Source organism: Musa acuminata, chromosome BXJ3-1 (genome assembly GCF_036884655.1).
Source record: "Musa acuminata AAA Group cultivar baxijiao chromosome BXJ3-1, Cavendish_Baxijiao_AAA, whole genome shotgun sequence".
In the NCBI taxonomy this organism is placed as follows: domain Eukaryota; kingdom Viridiplantae; phylum Streptophyta; class Magnoliopsida; order Zingiberales; family Musaceae; genus Musa; species Musa acuminata.
Genome location: NC_088349.1, coordinates 9332461 through 9351303, shown reverse-complemented (window position 1 = coordinate 9351303; position 18843 = coordinate 9332461). Strand labels below are relative to the sequence as shown.

Here is an 18843-nt window from a genome sequence, read left to right as displayed (position 1 = left end):
CAGACTTCTCCGGTTCCCGCACGGGTCGGGAACTTCACGGTCTGATGGTAAGTGGATACCAGGGCCCGGATCTTGTTGAGGGAGGGGCGACCTAGGATGACGTTGTATGCCATAGGGAGGTCTACGACAAGGAAGGTGGACATCACCATTTTGGTCCTGGGCAGCGTCCCCAGGGTCAAAGGCAGCGTGACGGCTCCCAGTGGTGAGATCGAGTCACCGGTGAACCCAGTGAGGTTCGAGCAGATGGTTTCAAAGTCCCCTTCGCCAGTCCTAGCTTCTGGAAGGCGTCGTGAAATAGTATGTCCGCCGAACTTCCTGTGTCAATCATAATTCTCCTGACCTGCGCGTTAGCGATTCTGGCCATTATCACGAGCGCGTCATCGTGCTCCGGTTGCTCAGCTCCCTCGGGGGGAAACGCGACCCGAGGGTCAGGTGCTCCATGGGGATCCTCATCCCTGGCCGAGTGGGCGTATGCCTTCCTTCCAGATATGCTGTCCCCGCCGGACGTCGGGCCCCCTGTGATGACGTTGATGAGGCGTTAAGCGGGGCCATCCGGGCGGGGCGATGGGTCTCTACCCGTTTGAGCGTGCGGGTCGAGGTGCCCTTCGCGACGGAGCTCATAGATTTGCCGTGACAGCTCGCGGCATTCCTCAGTATCATGTCCGTTCTGCCGGTGGAAGCGACAGTACTTGGACTGGTCGGCCAGCTCCCACGGGCTTTTCATTGGGAAGGGGGGCTTGAGTAGTCCTCTTTCCCTAATTTGGAGGAAGATCTCAGTCCGAGACGTACCCGTAGAAGGCGGGTGGGGTCTTAGCGGGGAAGCATCATGCCGGTGAAGCTTCCGCCTGGGCACGGGGGGAAGTTGCCCCCGAGCCGACTCGGATCTTTCCCTCTTGTGTTCCTGGCGCTTCCCCACCGTCCAGGCCTCGGCCTCCACGAATTGGTTCGCGCGCTGAAGCATCTCGGGGACCGTGGTAGGGGGTCGCTCCACGAGAGACCAAAAGAGCCTAGAGGGGCGTAGACCTACCACGAACGCCTGTATAGACAAAGAAGGGTGAGCGTCCGGGAGCTCCCAGACTCTTGCAGCGAAGCGATTTATGTAAAGGGAGAGGGGCTCATCCTCCTTCTGGTTGAGTCCGAGGAGGAACGCCATGGAAGGCTTTGGCTGCGCGCAAGCTATGAAATAGAGCTCGAAGCTCCTAGCAAGCTGACCGAATGAGGTGATCGTGGCGGTCTTCAAGCCGCCATACCATGCGAGGGCCGACCCCCTCAGAGTGGTGGGAAACGCCCTGCACGCTAAAGCGTCTGAGGTCCCATAGAGCGCCATCTGGGCGCGGAAGGCCGCCACGTGATTGGCCGGGTCGATGGAGCCGTCGTAAGTGTCCAGAGGGGGGAGTTGGAAGGTAGGGGGACCACGTGCTCTAGTATCTCGGGCGCGAATGGTGATCCCTGGCTTACACCTTCCACAGGTCCCCCCTTTGCCCCGTGGACCTCCTTCTGCACATCGTCGAGCCGCTGGTTGACGAGGCGCAACTGAGCGCGCAGGGAATCTGTGGAGTCCGAGGACCGCGCCTCGGGCTCCGAGGGGCCTCCCGGGTAGATTGTTGCCTGGACCCCCAATTCGGGCTGGCGGCGCTTGGGGCGTAGCGGGGAGCTCCCGATGCGGAGTAGGAGCTCGACTAGGCGCCCCCTGTTGATGGGACGGTAGGGTGGCCGGGGCACGCTGTAACGGACAAACTTCTAAACAAGATGTTGGATGTAATGCTTATGTCTGTCCGTTGTCTTTTGGCATGTTCATGCCTTGTACAGAATGTAAAGGGGCAGCCGAAGGCTTAATAGTCCCATTTTAGTTGGGTTGGTGGCCTCTTTAGGCTTGTAAATAAAGGTTGTGTCATGTGGACACGTTCGAGAGCTTTTCGGTCTGTAATGGACCATTTTACCCTTTGTTGTGCCACTGTTCAGAGCTTGTAAAGTCTGTTTGTAATTTGCATTGTCTATGAAGTGTTTTTCGGACATGTTTGCTTGTGGATCCCGATTGAGGCGTTCTCTTTAACCCGTTCTCTCTTTTGTTGGTCCTAAGGGACAATGGGAGGCTTCGGGGAGGCTGACCTTTGCGGACGGACGCGCGAGGGTGCCGCACGCCTTAGGCAAAACCAGCTAAGGTCGTGACATTATGGTATCAGAGTGGGACAAGCACTCATAGAAACACTTGACATGCAAACGTGGGGGACCTAGCGGGGCTGCGTTGAGGGCAGTCAGCACACGCGCGACCGTTTGAGGGAAAACGGGCATGGAGATGTAGGGAAAAGAGTCGCTCAGAGGAGCGGGCATCTGAGATTGGCATTCAGAGGAATGGCCAACCCTTCGCGCAAGAGGCACCACGAGAACAGGCAAGCTTGGAAGAATTTGGAGCGCACAAAGGTTGGGATGGCTGAGTTTGAGCTACGGCTCAACGTTGACAACTTACTTGATGGTGCTCAAGGCAAGCGAGGCGCTTGGCAAAGGACGAGACCATGCAAAGTGGAATGAGTTGCTCAGCGACCGAAAGAGTTGTGCAAAGCTCACAGAGGTGAGGGGAATTGCTAACTCGAAGAATTCGGTACTCATGCATGGGCTTGTATACGGACGATGGATTGTTCGTGGCCATCCCAAGGCGGTCGAGACTCGGCGCCATGGAGCATTGAAACTTTCTCTTCGACATGCGAAGGATACGTCCGGAGGAGGCTGAAGTGTGCAACGAGTTCAGCATGTTGCTAGGCCTTGAGGGGTGCAGCGGTGGCTGTATTGACGTGGAGGCGCAATCTAGCAAGTGCGTTTGCAAGAGGCAGAACAATGCACAGTTTGTTCAGCAGATCGGAGTAGTCCAAGGGGATGGTGGTCTCCGAAACGAAGAGAGATGTTGCTCCAATGGGACAGTTATCCAGGAAGGATAAGTCTCAGCTCTCTAGAGGGAGAATCATGTGAGACGGACTTCACATGTTGAGGAGGAGTACCTCACAAACAACAACTCCACGAAGCTCGATGGACTGAGCAAGCGGCGAGGAGTCGTCGCATGATCTCGCTTGAGAGAATGCATTGGTGGATGCATTGTGAGATCAAGTGGGGGAGCGACCCAAAGCAACTCAAATGGAGGCACACTTGGAGTCGATATGGAGATCGGACTCAAGGGAGGGCTGACCCGTGGAATGGTGGGCGCGAGGGCCACCATCGACTCAATGCAAAAACGAGGAGCGGAGCAACTTGGGTGTAACTTGGCGAAGTACCCAAGCCGCATGAAGGGAGCCAGCATAGAAGTTGGAACATGGAGCAGAGGCACAGCGCTTTCCCTAGACAGAGGTCAAGGACATGAACTCTTGTAGAGGCAGGAGTAGAATCATGCTGTTCCCTGGGTCCTTCATTCTGACGGAGCGGACTCATCTTGCATGGTGCCAAAGACGAAGGGAGCTTCGGGGCACATGCACCTTATCTCGGAGAAGCATTTGATGGAGAAACTAAGGTGACTCAATTTGCGGAGGCAAAGTTGGGTTCAGAAGGCCTTAGCACGGGGCGAGAGGACGCAGAGGCGGATACTCTTGAAGAATATGCCACAGTGTTGCCATTTGAGTTGCTATGAAGGAAGCGGTGCGCAGTGGAGATTGTGCTGGTCGGGGCAGAGGCCCAGGATCCAGGCAATGGTGCACAAATTACAGTGAAGTCGGTGGACTTCGGGAGTTACTAGGCGACGGACTGTCCTAGAGCGGTGCTTCATCTAGGTGTGACCCAAGAGTGGGTGGATGAAGGTCGATTGCCAAAGGAGCGAACAAAATCGAAGGTGGAGGAGACCCTGCGATGTATTGGCAGAGGCCACACATGGAGGGTTCACAATTCGAGTTTATTCCACAAGGATCAGAATGCAATGGAGATGTCACCAGGAGGCGACATGGTGCAGCGGATCGTGGTGGAACAGTTTGTGGCAATGCGACACACACGACATAGTCCCGTGAGGGATGAGATCATATGGAGGTATGATCGGGAGCTACTAGGAGCTCCGCTTTGGTGAACAACACGATGGCAAAAAGGGCTATGGATTCAAGGAGTGAAGGCCATGGTACCGCAAAGGCGGGTCTTCCGGGCATGCACCGAATTTTGCATCGGATGAAAACCTTGGTCATCAGCATATGGGGGCTGTGTTCCACCAAGGGAAAAGTTCGAATGCAAGTACCAGTGAGTTCCATGGGAGGGACTTGATCATGCAGAGGTATGATCGAAGCAGCTGGAGAGTTGGACTACTCCAGAGCTCATATTCGCTTAAGGGAGCCCGACAAGTCAGAGGACAAGGTCGAGTAAGCGAACGTTGCTACCAAGGAAGCTAAGGAGAACAGAATCGGCGCTAACTCTACAATGTGATGGTAGAGGCCATGCTTGGGAGTTGCAGTCTGTCTTTCCATCGACCAAACGGACTGCTTGGAAGAACACAGTGGTGTTGAAGCAGGGGGTCGAAAGGGACGAGGAAGCGACGACGAGTCCAAAGGGACTTAGCTACCCAAAATCAAGCATTAGTTAGAATGGAGGTGGACTCAGAGGAGTGCCACGGAGACATCTCTACTGATTGTGAAGGAAAGGGATACAGAGGCGAGGCGACGGATAGTAGGGCCATGGGCATGGCAGCGCCATGGTACCGCAGAGGCGGGACTTCCGTGCAAGTCATTGATCCCTTGCTCTCACGGAGGGAGAGCGCTTGGTCGTGAAAGGGGCCGAGGAGGTGGAGCATGCAGAGGCAATCTCCAAGTACCGAGACAAGGCTGAAGGGCAGAGGCCAAGAAACTTCGTAAGACCGGTGTCAACAAGTTTCTCATCAAGATAGCCGTAAGTGAAGGACTTCGGGTCATGCAAGAGTGCACGACCAAGGAACGAAGCAGGCAGTACGTGGTGTTGTACCTTTGCTACTCAGTGGAGTAGGCGGCAGGGTTGATAGAGAAGACGGTACAATCCCAGAGGCGACCTCATCTATCAGAGAATTACTCCAAGTTGGGGTGAAAACTTCCTGCATTCCAGAAGTTCAATGGCATTGAGAAGGTGAATCACAGTAGCTAACTCAACGCAAGGAGTGCAAACACTTCAAGTGCTTCAGAAGTGTGAGCAAAGAGCAGGCGAAGGCCAGTAACCAGCTCGATGCATGAAGTACAACCTCGAGGAGGCGGGCGAAGTCAAGTAACCTTTGCCTTCTCAACTCTTAAGAGAATGGGCGAAACCGAGTACCCCAGTTCTCTTATCTATCCAGCAGAGGAGCTCTGCACAAGTTCAAAGACCCTTCGAAGATAATGGAAGACAATAGTTGTCAAAATCCTCACCAACGGTGATCAGTGCTACTGAGAGTAGATTGTCCGCTTCATTTCCCAACGAAATGCCAATCGAAAGCGGAAGTGATGCGAACCTACTTGGATGTGACAACTAACTGAAAGAAGAGTCAATGAGCAGATTTTGTGGAGGAAGGACCCAAAACTTCAGAAGTTTGCGAGGCGATGCTCGTTAAAGCTCCAACAAGCATCCACCCAGTTCAAGCAGCATGTGGAAATTTTGAGAAACTGGCGCAGTAAGAATGGTCTTTTCCTTTATTTGGTGGATCCGCAGGAATCAACGAGGATCAACACAACTCAGCCAACCCCACACCAGAGTCAGAGTCATTGGCGAGTTGAAGCAGCATGGCAGATCAAAGGTTCGACTACTCAGAAACAGCAGTAGAGAGAAGCTAGGAGCCAGGAGGCGTATTGCAGCTGGAGCAGAAGATTGAAGACTCAACAAAGGCGAAGAGTTGCAGTGTTCACAAAGGCTTCGACGAGGACGTCGAAGGGATAAGTGGGGGAGAATGTAACGGACAAACTTCTAAACAAGATGTTGGATGTAATGCTTATGTCTGTCCGTTGTCTTTTGGCATGTTCATGTCTTGTACAGAATGTAAAGGGGCGGCCGAAGGCTTAATAGTCCCATTTTAGTTGGGTTGGTGGCCTCTTTAGGCTTGTAAATAAAGGTTGTGTCATGTGGACACGTTCGAGAGCTTTTCGGTCTGTAATGGACCATTTTACCCTTTGTTGTGCCACTGTTCAGAGCTTGTAAAGTCTGTTTGTAATTTGCATTGTCTATGAAGTGTTTTTCGGACATGTTTGCTTGTGGATCCCGATTGAGGCGTTCTCTTTAACCCGTTCTCTCTTTTGTTGGTCCTAAGGGACAATGGGAGGCTTCGGGGAGGCTGACCTTTGCGGACGGACGCGCGAGGGTGCCGCACGCCTTAGGCAAAACCAGCTAAGGTCGTGACAGCACGACGGGCGGGAGTCAAGGGGGACAACGGATTGCACCATGTCGGTGAGTAGCCGGACCTGACGAGTGAGGTCGTGGAAAGCTTCAGATGACACGGGTGATGGATTGATGGGGGCTCCATCGGGTGGCGACAGGCCTGGGTCGGTGAATATCCGCCAATAGCGGTCCGAGGTCGCGGCGGGACCTTCGTCACGAGGTTCCCGAAGCAGGGGGGGCACTCCGGGAGCCTCGATCGGGTATGACCCTCCGACCGTGGGTTCGCCAAAGCCGTCCTGATGATCCCTCGACATGCTGGGGCCCTCCTTCTAGTGCCAAAATGTTACGGTAAGTAACTTTGTAAGCCGTGGCCTCGGGGCCGATGCGGCTTGGTTCGGGTTTGGTTGCCGAGGGAGTCTTTCTGAGACGAGCTTGGTTCCGTCTGGGCGGATAGTGTGCGGTGACGCTGGATCCTCTCGCGCATGGTGGGAGTCGTGGGCTCTGCACCTGCACAAAGGTCGGGTCGGATGCTCGGCCCGACCCCTCTGACAATCAAGTCAGACGATTGTGGAAGGGAGTTTTTGGTTGAGAAGTCAAAGTCCCTTTCTTCGTTTAGAACTCGGGTATTTATAGGTGAGTTTGATGTTACTTGATGTGACTGTTTGCAGGGGTAGGACAGTACCTCGCGTGGCGTCTGACATGGCCATTGGGGCTGCGTAGACGATCGGGCTCCGGTAGGGTATGGGCGCGCCTCGGCCGGCGTGCCCCTTTGCCTTGGTTGAGCGTACGGAGTCCTGGGCCGGGGTTGTTGGCTGAGAGCTGAGGTCGTCAACGTGAAGGACTGAGTTCAGGCGGGGCTTTAATGTGCCTTGGTCGGTGACCCGGTCCACGTTGACCTTGGGGTGTGGTGCGTGGGTCAGGGCAACCAACGTCACCCGGGTTTTGTCGCCATTATTACCCTTATTGGCATAATCGTATCGCGGCGATCGTGGCGGTCGCCGAGCAACGCATGTGCACAGTCGCACCATGACGATGGTGGGGTCTCATCGGGCATTACGTGTGCACAACTAGGCACATGGCAGGGCGATGCGTGCAAGCGACAACCATAGGCCATGCGCATGGCAGCGACAGCATGCCTTGCGCGACAGAAGGAACTGAGAATTAGGTTTTGTTTTAAAATATTTTTACCCCTTAAAATAAAAAAAAAGTCTAATTTGTGCCTAAAAGTTATTTTTTTTCATTTAGTACCTTCAAGAATAATTTTTTTTATAATATATCCTAAAGTAAAATTATAGTTTTATTCTTCAAAAATTATAATTTTTAAAATTATATTCTTAATTATAAATTTGATTAATTTAATTTATTTTAATCAAAAATTTTGATCGGACTTAATCATATTTATGTTTTAATTTATGTTTTAATTCGGGAAAGACTAATTTTGATCAATTTTTTACTTTGATCTATTTTAATTTTGATAGGCTTAATTGGGTGAATGATTAACCCAAATTTATAAGTCCAATTTAGATAGCCCAATTAAATAGGATAGACTAATCTAAGGGTTCCATGTATGTATATATATGTATATATATAATTTTTTCATATGACATATTGATAAAATTTTATATGTGATAAATAAAAATCTAATTATGATCCTTGAATATTTATTTTGTTATTCACATGCATATATTTAAAATTATAAAATAATATTTATTTTTTATAAAAAGATGTGATTTATGTTTCATCATGATTATAGTTATCATATAAGTTTTCTTTTATATTAATCAATATTTGATAATTATTATTATTATTAAACTATTTCGACATAAGTTAGATTAAAGAATATGATAAATATTATTTATAACTCATGTCCCTATGTTTTATTTGAGTGATAGTTGTTGGCCTTGAATGATAGATATATGAGATATGAATTATAATAAAAAATTTTATCATTTATAGAATATTTTAAATTATATTTTATATTATTATATTAATATTATAGCCGTCAAAATAGCCTAAGTCATAACTTATAAGATTATAAATTTAGTCCTGAATGATATTTAAAAAATAATATTTATAATCATACATATAATTAGATGATTTATTATAACCTTGTAGTGGTTATAACAACCTCCATTGGTGTACTGCAAGTCGACTGTGATCATGCAGTGGTTGAAGTCCTTCACACAAAGAGTCTTGCCAAATGTGGAATGCAATTCTGAAGCACAAAGCACCACTCTGGTTGTAACCTTGCAGCTTTGGGATCTGTTCCTGGTGTTCCCTATGCTTGAGTGCAAGTCACCCTCTATTTCTCCTCAACCCAGGTTTGGTAGAGGAGCAAAACGCTTGCCTTTCTTCCACGTCCATGTGAGCCGCAGCCGGATGCGCTCTTGTTCATGGTACTTTGCTTCAGTTACTTTTGTTTCTTGTCATCTCAAGCTTAATGAACATAGAAACAAGTGTGGATGGTGCCAATAATTGTCATGTACTACCCCACTCATTCCTCTCTTTTGTTTGGGACCGTTCATGTTTCCTCACACTAGAGAAAAATCTTGTTCTACCTGCCTCTCATGATGATAAAGGACACAAAAGAAAGGATAAAAGGGGCCTTTTTCTTACTCCCAGCATGTTGTTCATGGAGCAAACCACCTGTTTGAGAGAGAGAGAGAGAGAGAAGGGGGGGAAGACGACTCCTGAACTGCAGTTCCATGCATAGGTTGAGTGTGTGAAAAGAAAAAACCCAATAGCTTGATGATGATGTTGTAATTGGGTTGATGTGAAGCATGAAGTCTTTTTTATCAGCGGAGGGATCAAACTAAAGTAGTGCAGGAATAGCTTCTCCACAGCCGCACAACTGTTGGATGGCAGAGCATCGCCCATGCCGTCATCCCTAAGGAAACACATCTTGAAGAAGAGTGGACAGTTCCCTTCCCTCTCAACAAAGGCACTACTCCATTAATAGATCTGCACCTTTGGTCATTGATAGCCACTGTAGAGCTCAGCATTGTAGCGTTGCTTCACATCCCATATGAACGGCGACGAAGGTAAAGAGCAGCAGATATCAATGGCCAAAGTGTCTCTCAACTTAGACTTCTTCTCTTTTGGTGGTCCTACACGCCCAAATTGATCGTCCCAATTGACATGATCACCACAGTAAACTTCGACAGCTCACCCTGCATTGAGTGGCTTATGTAAGACAAATCTAGATATCAATTCATTGATGCCTATATGCATATATTTATATATAGTGTTAAACATCTAAATTGTCAAGACATGGACGTGTATCAACCGAAATAAAAGACTGATATGTCGTACAAGTCATGACAGATGCATAGTTAATGCGTATCTGCATGACCAGGATGGATGTTTATCATAACAAAAGGACAAGCATGTGGAGCCCAAAGAAAAGTTGCATGGATCGAGGCTTGTAGAGCTCGAGAAACTGAGTACTAGAACTATTCCATTGCAATAAGGAAAAGAGAAGAGAGAGAGAGAGAGAGATCTCCTATCTACAGTGGTAGGTCGATGACTGGCCTACGTCACTGTCTGATTAGATTCTCATGCCCTGCTACCTGACTTATTTATAATCCTCTTGCAGGAGCAATCATCTTCCTTCATATCGTACCGTGTTGGAGAGTTGCAGCGTCTGTTACCTGCACTACTGGTAGTGCTTGTGAAGGCAAACATGGTGGGATTGCCGGAAACCGATGGACCAGGAGAGATCCTGTCCGACGCCTGGGACTACAAGGGCCGCCCTGCAATCCGTTCCCGGAGCGGCGGCTGGACCAGTGCTGCCATGATCCTAGGCATGTGTTCCATCTCTGAATCCATTGCGAGTGTGTTCGTCTCCTCGTGCATGTTCTTTGTGGTTTGTGACTGACATGAATTCGTGATGTGGGGATAATTGCTTGAAGTGGTGGAGCTGAACGAGAGGTTGACGACGCTGGGCATCGCGGTGAACCTGGTGACGTACTTGAGGGGCACCATGCACCTGGGCACTGCCGTCTCCGCTAACACCGTCACCAACTTCATGGGCACCTCCTTCATGCTCTGCCTCCTCGGCGGCTTCATTGCGGACACCTTCCTCGGCCGCTACCTCACCATCGCCATCTTCGCCGCCGTCCAAGCTTCGGTAAGCACCACCACCGTCTCCTCTTCTCTACTCATTTAACCAGCTCATTGAAAGTGTTCGACGGGATTACGATTTAGGGAGTGACGATCCTGACCATCTCGACCGTTGTGCGGGGGCTGCGCCCGCCTGCATGCTCCGACCTGGCCGCCGGAGGCTGCGTCAAGGCCTCCGGGACGCAGCTGGCGGTGCTTTACCTGGCGCTTTACCTGACGGCGCTCGGCACCGGGGGGCTCAAATCGAGCGTGTCCGGGTTCGGGTCGGACCAGTTCGACGAGACCAACCGCAGGGAGAAGGTGCAGATGATGAAGTTCTTCAACTGGTTCTTCTTCTTCATCAGCCTCGGCTCGCTGGTCGCCGTGACGGTGCTGGTGTACATCCAGGACAACCTGGGCCGGCAGTGGGGGTACGGGCTGTGCGCCGCGGCCATCGGCCTGGGGCTTGTCCTCTTCCTCTCCGGGACCAGGAGGTACAGGTTCAAGAAGCTGGTGGGGAGCCCTCTGACGCAGATAGCGGCCGTGATGGTGGCGGCGTGGAGGAAGAGAGGCCTGGAGTTGCCGTCCGATCCTTCGCTGCTGCATGACATCGACGAGAAGCAGACGGCAGCGCCGGGAGCGGAGAAGGGATCAAAGAAGAGCAGCGCAAAGCAGAGGCTGCCTCGCACCAAGCAGTTCCGGTACGCACTTCCTCCTCATCAAACTCGAAGATTAATGGGTTGGCGTAGGATGAGAATTAAATGAAATCACTACACATAATGAATCTTATATAGATGCATTCATTTCCCTGCTATCATCCGATATTGTACTGCTAGAAATGGGGTAGATGGCCCTGCGGTCATGCACCAACCAGTCGCACCGATTCATGTCCTTGGGTTCTCCCCATCCTCACTCGTCATCTGCTCGTTCTTGCATCCTTGCAGCTGCCTGGATAGGGCAGCGATCGACGTCAACCTTTCGACGGCGAAGCCCACCAAGTGGCAGCTCGCGACCCTGACGGATGTGGAGGAAGTGAAGATAGTGATCCGGATGCTTCCCATTTGGGCCACCACCATCATGTTCTGGACCGTGTACGCCCAGATGACCACCTTCTCCGTGTCACAGGCCACCACCATGGACCGCCGCATCGGCCGCTCATTCCGGATCCCGCCAGGCTCCCTCACCGTCTTCTTCGTCGGCTCCATCCTCCTCACCGTGCCTGTCTACGACCGCGTCGTCGTCCCCGTCACCCGCCGCTTCACCGGAAACCCCCACGGTCTCACCTCACTGCAGCGCATGGGGGTCGGCCTCGTGATGTCCATCCTGGCCATGGTCGCCGCCGCCCTCATCGAGATCAAGCGCCTCCGGGTGGCGCGAGCGAACCCGGCGTCGATGGAGAAGGGTGCCACCGTCCCCGTGAGCGTCTTCTGGCTTGTCCCGCAGTTCTTCCTCGTGGGGTCCGGCGAGGCCTTCACGTACATCGGCCAGCTCGACTTCTTCTTGAGGGAGTGCCCCAAGGGGATGAAGACCATGAGCACCGGGCTGTTCCTAAGCACACTGTCGCTGGGCTTCTTCGTCAGCTCCGTGCTGGTGTCGGTGGTGCACAAGGTGACGGGGGAGAGCGGCCACGGTGGCTGGCTCACCGACAACCTCAACCGCGGCAAGCTCTACAACTTCTACTGGCTAGTCGCGGTGCTGGGCTGCGTGAACCTGTTGCTCTATCTGGTAGCGGCCAAGTGGTACGTGTACAAGGAGCAGCGCGCGGTGGTGGACGACGACAGCATGGCCGGGGTGGAGCTGACAGAGGAAGCGTGTTGCCATGCATGAGATGTATTACAGCATGAAACTTATGTAGCTGCTATTGCAAGTGATCCAACGCTACTCTTCTTATGCTCCGCCATCTAATTCCGCTAATCCACTTGCTTTGGATATCGATAGATCTAATTATCGCCAGTCTGCTAGAAACACTCTTGACAACAGATCGATGACAAGCTTTAAGAACAGAACCGGTCAATGTTTGGGGACCTTTTTAGTGTTCTTCCTACGCTATGCTTACAAGGCAGGAATCTATGAAAGAAGTCCAAGTTAGCATTCACAAAATTATGTATCTGAAGGTCCTTACCATCACCAGTACGGATATTTCAATCTAAAACAAGATGCACAAAACAGCTCCCTTCATAACAAGTTAACAACAATGGGAGTATACTACAAGAGTCCATGATGGCTAGAGAAAGAACATGAAGAGAAGAAAAATAACATTTTAGTTGGGTACCTTGCTCATGTGGTAGACTCATCATTTTTGTCTTCTGTTCTATGACTTCTTGATGATATACCCAATAAGAGCACCTAGAAGACCCACCAATACTACAAATGTGACACTGAAGCTGCCACAGTGCCCGTTGCGTTCTTTTCTCAGCTGATCCTGTAATTAAGATTAGGGTGAGGAATCAATGGTATAATGATAAAAACTGAGACCATAAACCACATTTATATCAGCCAATATGGTACTCCTAACAAAAAATCACACAACTGGCACAATACTGGCCAATTTATATGACAATACATGATACATTTGCAATTGATGGGATCTCCAAAATTGCTTGAATTGTTCTTTTTCATTTTGACAATCAGTTCTCCCAGATGATTGATTAGCTGATGAGATCTCCAAATCAATATTTTGAGAGCACTTAACCAGTCATTCACAAATTTGCATTTGCATGCAGGCAAAAGTTGTGACTGCGCTCCCAGAATACTTATGGGTAAAGGTTTTTGTTTACCCCACATCCACCAACAGATATAGATAGAAAAGATTACCAGGTTAATATGAAACACTGGCTTATGACTCTGCTTGGATTTTAAAATATTATCAGGAATGTCTAGGCCTATAATGAAACATAAAATAAGAAAATAATCAAATTGAAATTTTGAGCTAACTTATGGTTGGAATTGCCATCAGAACTGCTAAGGCAGCAAGAAAACTAAGATACTTGAGGTGTTAGGCCAAACTGTTTTGATGGTGCTTGTGCCATTCTTAATTGCACCTTTCAGAACCAGAGATGAAGCATGACCACTAGATTAAGGAATATCTAAGTAAAAGAAAACTTATTTAAAATGTGATAACATAATTTAGTCAAGTTGCATGCACCTGAATAAAACATGAAATTGCTCAGCCTCCTTGGTTTTGTAATTTCCTATGTTGGAAAATGATCTACACATACCATTCTATAGGTCTAGAGCCACAAGGTACAGAATCATGGTCATATTAGAGATCCATCAAGATGTAACCAGCAATAATATATTCACACATTTTAAACTAAAGCAGCCTAATCCTTCAAATACAATTTAAATAAAGTATCATATTCTTCAAAAACTGATACATATGCGACTTCTTTAAATGAAAGAAATTGAATACATAGATACTTTCCTTAATGGAAGTATTATCTCATATAAAAGAATTGTGTAAATAATGAATTCAGAAATAAGAAGGTATAAGTCGACAAAAGTAACAGAATAGAGTACCAAAGTTACATTTATCGGTATATCAAACTCAAATTTCTCACAACGTATTTATCTGTTTATATGTGCTATGAATGGCAAAATACCATATATGTGCATGCAAGTATAATGCATACCAGTTCCTGTCGGAGCTTCTGATTTTGCTGAATGGCAGAATTTTTCTCTTCGGGCAATTTTGAATTCATAGCCAACGCCTGCATATCGTAAAAGATAATTGAACAACAAAAAGTTACTAGTCAATACAATCAAATAAAAGCTCATTCTTGAGGCTCAGAATAAGAATAGCGTGTCAGAAAAGAAAGCCAGCCATAGTACAACTGAAATTTATCATAAAGCAATTCTGACTACAAACCAATTCACATATCATGGTGCTTACTATGAGTTGGACCTAGTTCATTTAGAGATACTGAAGCTCTATAATTCAGCCTGTTCCTCTAATACTCCACGATATGTAGGAAATCCAAGAAAACACAACATGTAGAAAGCTAGGTTCAGAACATTTGCAATCTACAAATTTTCTTCAGTATTCATTCTTCATTCCTATACTACACTAATGAAGCTATCAAAACATCTTATTCACATAAATTGCCCAAGAACCCATAACCTCTCGAGCTTCAATAAAAGGAGAGTACACATCAACAAACAACTATATATAGCCATGACAACTCTTTCCTTTAGCCACAACAAGAACAAAATTAACCTAAGCCCACATGTTGGACTTCCAAAATCTCCCTGCTCTAACATTGATGAAAAAGTAACCTGGCACAGGTTTCAATGAGCATGAGTCAAATAAAGTATGTACAAGGAGCCACAATTTGAAGTTATCGGTGGGTGGAAGAGTGCCATTTCAAGGTCTTGAATACCAAGTACCACACCCATGCCAAAATCTTATCGGACCGGTAGATCCTGACCACTATGGTGAAGCATGCTCCAGTAATAAAAAATATATATTTGATATGCTGATGACAACCCATATTGATGGTCCATAGGTAAAACAGTAGAGTATCGGCAGTACTGTCTCTGTACACCATGATTTTTTAGATGTGTTCATTTAGCTGGGATGGCAATCATCATCCTATAATCTTTCACTCCCTCATATCTTCATGCATTGGTGATTAAAATCCTCGTTGTGCCAAGAACCCACCCACAGCCGATTATTTTTCTCATCTGAGAAGATTGCTCTTTAGTTCAAATTCAGAGTACAGTTTTGTTGATGAGAAATAATAATCAAAGAAGATATGAGCACTAAGTCGATCAAGTTGATGAGCTACTAGACTTTCACAACCACACGCCAACTTGGTGGAAATTCAATATGTTTGATATAGAAGCAAGATTAGTGCATTAACTCATGGTTATAAAATTAGGCCACTAAGTTACGCATACTGAGACGATGCAGGGCATATTTAAGAATATTTGTCATTGACTTCTCAGCATTGACCTAAGATATCTGTTTGCTATTTTTACTCTATGCTCTTAAAGCCCTTTCAATGTATTTGAACTCTACAACTACCGAAATTTTGCCCTACTACCACCCATCAGACAATGTAGTCCCCGATATCACATCATGGAAGAGAATCAACTCAAAGGACCGCTAATGGCAATTGTTTTGACTTTGAGTCTTTTGACCACCTCATTGCAACATTCGGCAACATGAAGATCCTCCTCTTGAACATATGATTCCACATCCCTTAAAGAATCATGGATTACATAAAATTGAAATGATCAACCTGACACTAACAAACTTTTCTGTCAGATTTTCCACCATTCAACTATTAAGATGCTGAATTTAACAATGATCAGCTCCCATTCCTTCAGAAAAAAAAATTGTCAACTCCATGTGCTCCGACACGATTAATGGAAATTTGCCTAGCTGTACAAACCCTTATATCTATCTTGTAGTGGCATTACTTTTCAGGAGTGTATTCTTTTTGACGGTTACGTAATAATTCTCATTAGTTATAACTGCTCCTTTTCTACAATGCTATACCCTGTCCAGGAACAACTCCTAAAGTTTGCACATAGTGAATAGAGGATGAGGCCTTTAGTCAATCAAGGAACAATCTGAGGTAATTGGGTATTCATGAGTAGGTCAGATTGTTGATCCATGTGACAAAAGTTGCCACTGGATTGAGACTATTAGCAGACCTGCTAGGACTCCTAGTTGGTGATAGGAATAGAGGATGAAAGTACATTGAGAAGGCGAGTTCCAAGGCAAATGGATGATGCAAGGGTTAAGGAAGAGAAAATGGTACACATGCTATTTATCATGTTAATCAGCTCGGAGCCATATGTTAACTTTCTCCACCTACATTCAACCTTCACAATGCAGTATTTTCATACATAACAAAAATTTACAAAATGTTGAGCAACATTTTCTTTCTGTACAACTATGTAAACAAGAGAAAATTTACAAAAATTAGAGATAGAATGGATTTATCCATTAGATTCTTGGTACTGCAATCCGCCAAGCTAAAAGTATTCAGATTTCTATTCACAAATTTCTTACTAATTGACTCCAATTGTAAGTTACATAATAATAAAAAAGAAGAATACCAAAGAAACATAATTAGAACATCCTTTTATCAACAATGAACGTAAACTCTTAAATACAGCTACACTAACAAAATTGAACTCTTAAAAATGGAACTGCATCAGATTCGTCAATACCCTATTAGTTTTAAATTCTAAGACTAAACTAAAAAACTAGTTCTCCAGGAGAGTAAAACAAAAACCAAGGATGATTCCATGACCAAAGCAACTAATTGGCATTCCTACTTCAACTTTCAAACTGATCACATCATAATAAAGGATAACTTCAATTGAACAAACAAAAGTGAAACACAATATCCTGCAGTCACAGAGAAATCTTTGCAAGAAGCTCAGCATACACAGAGGACCAACTTAAGAAGAGACCCAGGTTTCTGGAAGGTTATATGCAGGTTCTATCTGGAGGACTCAGATGCATAAAAAAATTACTCCAAAAGCTTTGCAAATTTCATGAAATTTTTAGGCAACAACAGATGGATAAAGGGAAAAAGTTACCTCCGATGATTTCTCTCTTGGGGGCTCACTAGCTCTTGATACCTGAAATTTTTGTTAATTGAATGTCAAATGAAGTAAGAATAACATGTCATAAAAGAAAATGAAAAATTTGTCCATGTGATATATTAAGGACGTTAACTAAGACAATTACTTACAGAATCAAGTGTTTTTAAACTTTGGGCCCCATTTTCAAATGTTGACAACCTTGGTGAGGATCCTTCTTCTGATTCCTCAGGAACAGGTGAGGGAGGACTAGCAGGAACACATACTACCCGCAGCTTGAACTCATCAACAACCTTACCGGGTTCTTTATTGAACTGAAAATTTCATATTACATTCAATACAAGTCAGAATCAAACATAGAAAATTTCACGGTAGAGATATCATGATACACTAATGAACTGCAAATAGGTAGCAACCATTTCGGATGTTATGTCCTTGGTTGTCACACCATTTTCTGCCATAACACTCTGAAGTAGGAACTTGTCTTTGCATTGCATGTCAGGTGGAGCCTCCTTTTGTGCTTGCATTGTGACTGAAGCATCAAAAAATGGGGAAACACATTCAGTATGAGTACTTGCAAATGACCAGCTATCAGACGTCACAATGAGATCCAGATATTGCTTTTATTAATTCGGAAAAGGGTGTACCGGTGACATCACAGGTGGACCTGGGTAAGACGACCCCAGTATTAGGGCGGACACAATATTTCTTCGGGTTGGTTGTTTTAACCTAAAATGCCACGGAAATGTTTTAGAGAGAAGAGCAATAACATGACAAAGATGAGAAAAGAGATTACTTTGAAGGCAACATATTGATCTGTCTTGTTAATCAGCTGCATGGAACATGAGCTCTGCTTCTTCAACTCGACTTCTCACCGCATAACCAGTGGACAAGAAACAGGTTACGTTGACAAATATTAGCTTTTTGTAATCAAAGGGACGAACGCAGAACGGAACAAAATAACCAAATGGAAACTAGAATAACTGTGTAAATAACGAAAAATCCAATGATACCATCTGTCGCAAAAATCGCGTCTTAGAGGAAGTTTGAAAGAACAATGTGGACGGATCACATGACAGACAATTGCCACACTGAATGCGACTTAAATCTAAGACAAATGTCACACCAAGAATCTCGAAAAAAGGAAACGGGAAAAGAAAACGTTGATACCGATCAAAGGAGATTTACGGAACGGGCGCGGCGCTTACAAGGGAATTTGAGCTCCGTCGGCTGGATGTCGAGAAACCCTCCCTCGCTCATTTCTCCTTGCTCTTTCAGATCTACCACTCCAAGAACAAATTACAAGAAAATTACGAGGAGAAAACAACGGATCTAGGATTTCTTCCCCCCTTCGCCTTTTCTTCTCCTCCTCCTCCTCCTCCTCCCCCTCCGCTTGGGATTGGATCGGTGGATCAGTATTCCTCGTCTCGCCCGTCGGACTTGGATGCGCGATTCGGGAAACACCAAAAACTGATAGAGATCTCTCCTCTCGCGAAGGAGACCGGAGAAAGGGTGGGTTTGGGTGAGTCGAGATCTCTCTCCCTCCCCTCAGTCGCTTAGCGTGTGTGATAATTATGAGTGGATGTTCTTCTTGTCCTCGCACCGCCATGAAAGCAGCAGGCCCCGCTCTGGGGTCACGATGCGTTTTAATCGATCGGATCCGGGCATCATCAAGATCCGGATCCGAAGTAGGTAGGGACCGTTCACCGTTGGCCCTGCATCAGATTGGGTTCATTTAAATTGGGTCAACTCCGATAAGAAATGATAGAAAAATAGATTAAATAATAAAATTAAAATTAAAATATTATCTTATTAATTTGTGAAAATTATGAATAATGAGAAGGAACTCTAAATAATAAATAATAAATAGTAAAATCCTAAACAGATAGCCGCCCAAACTAACTCCGACGA

At 46.5% G+C, this 18843-nt stretch overlaps 3 protein-coding genes across 3 annotated transcripts; 1 reads left to right on the top strand and 2 right to left on the bottom strand.

Annotated features, from left to right (window-relative positions):
* Positions 1-175: 175 nt before the first annotated feature.
* Positions 176-1153, bottom strand: LOC135629148 (uncharacterized). Its single transcript, XM_065136334.1, has 2 exons — positions 577-1153; positions 176-516 (listed from the first exon to the last, which is right to left on the bottom strand). Exons 1-2 carry the CDS (start codon positions 1151-1153, stop codon positions 176-178), a joined length of 918 nt encoding a protein of 305 aa, XP_064992406.1.
* An 8721-nt stretch (positions 1154-9874) lies between these two features.
* Positions 9875-12266, top strand: LOC135628998 (protein NRT1/ PTR FAMILY 6.3-like). Its single transcript, XM_065136075.1, has 4 exons — positions 9875-10073; positions 10182-10399; positions 10477-11072; positions 11316-12266. The coding sequence occupies exons 1-4, from the start codon at positions 9953-9955 to the stop codon at positions 12196-12198; spliced, it is 1818 nt and encodes a 605-aa protein (XP_064992147.1). The 5' UTR covers positions 9875-9952; the 3' UTR covers positions 12199-12266.
* A 175-nt stretch (positions 12267-12441) lies between these two features.
* Positions 12442-18531, bottom strand: LOC103992866 (vesicle-associated protein 1-3). Its single transcript, XM_009412759.3, has 8 exons — positions 18141-18531; positions 17729-17799; positions 17580-17661; positions 17349-17464; positions 17085-17246; positions 16930-16971; positions 14004-14081; positions 12442-12793 (listed from the first exon to the last, which is right to left on the bottom strand). Exons 1-8 carry the CDS (start codon positions 18190-18192, stop codon positions 12683-12685), a joined length of 714 nt encoding a protein of 237 aa, XP_009411034.2. The 5' UTR covers positions 18193-18531; the 3' UTR covers positions 12442-12682.
* Positions 18532-18843: the final 312 nt, after the last annotated feature.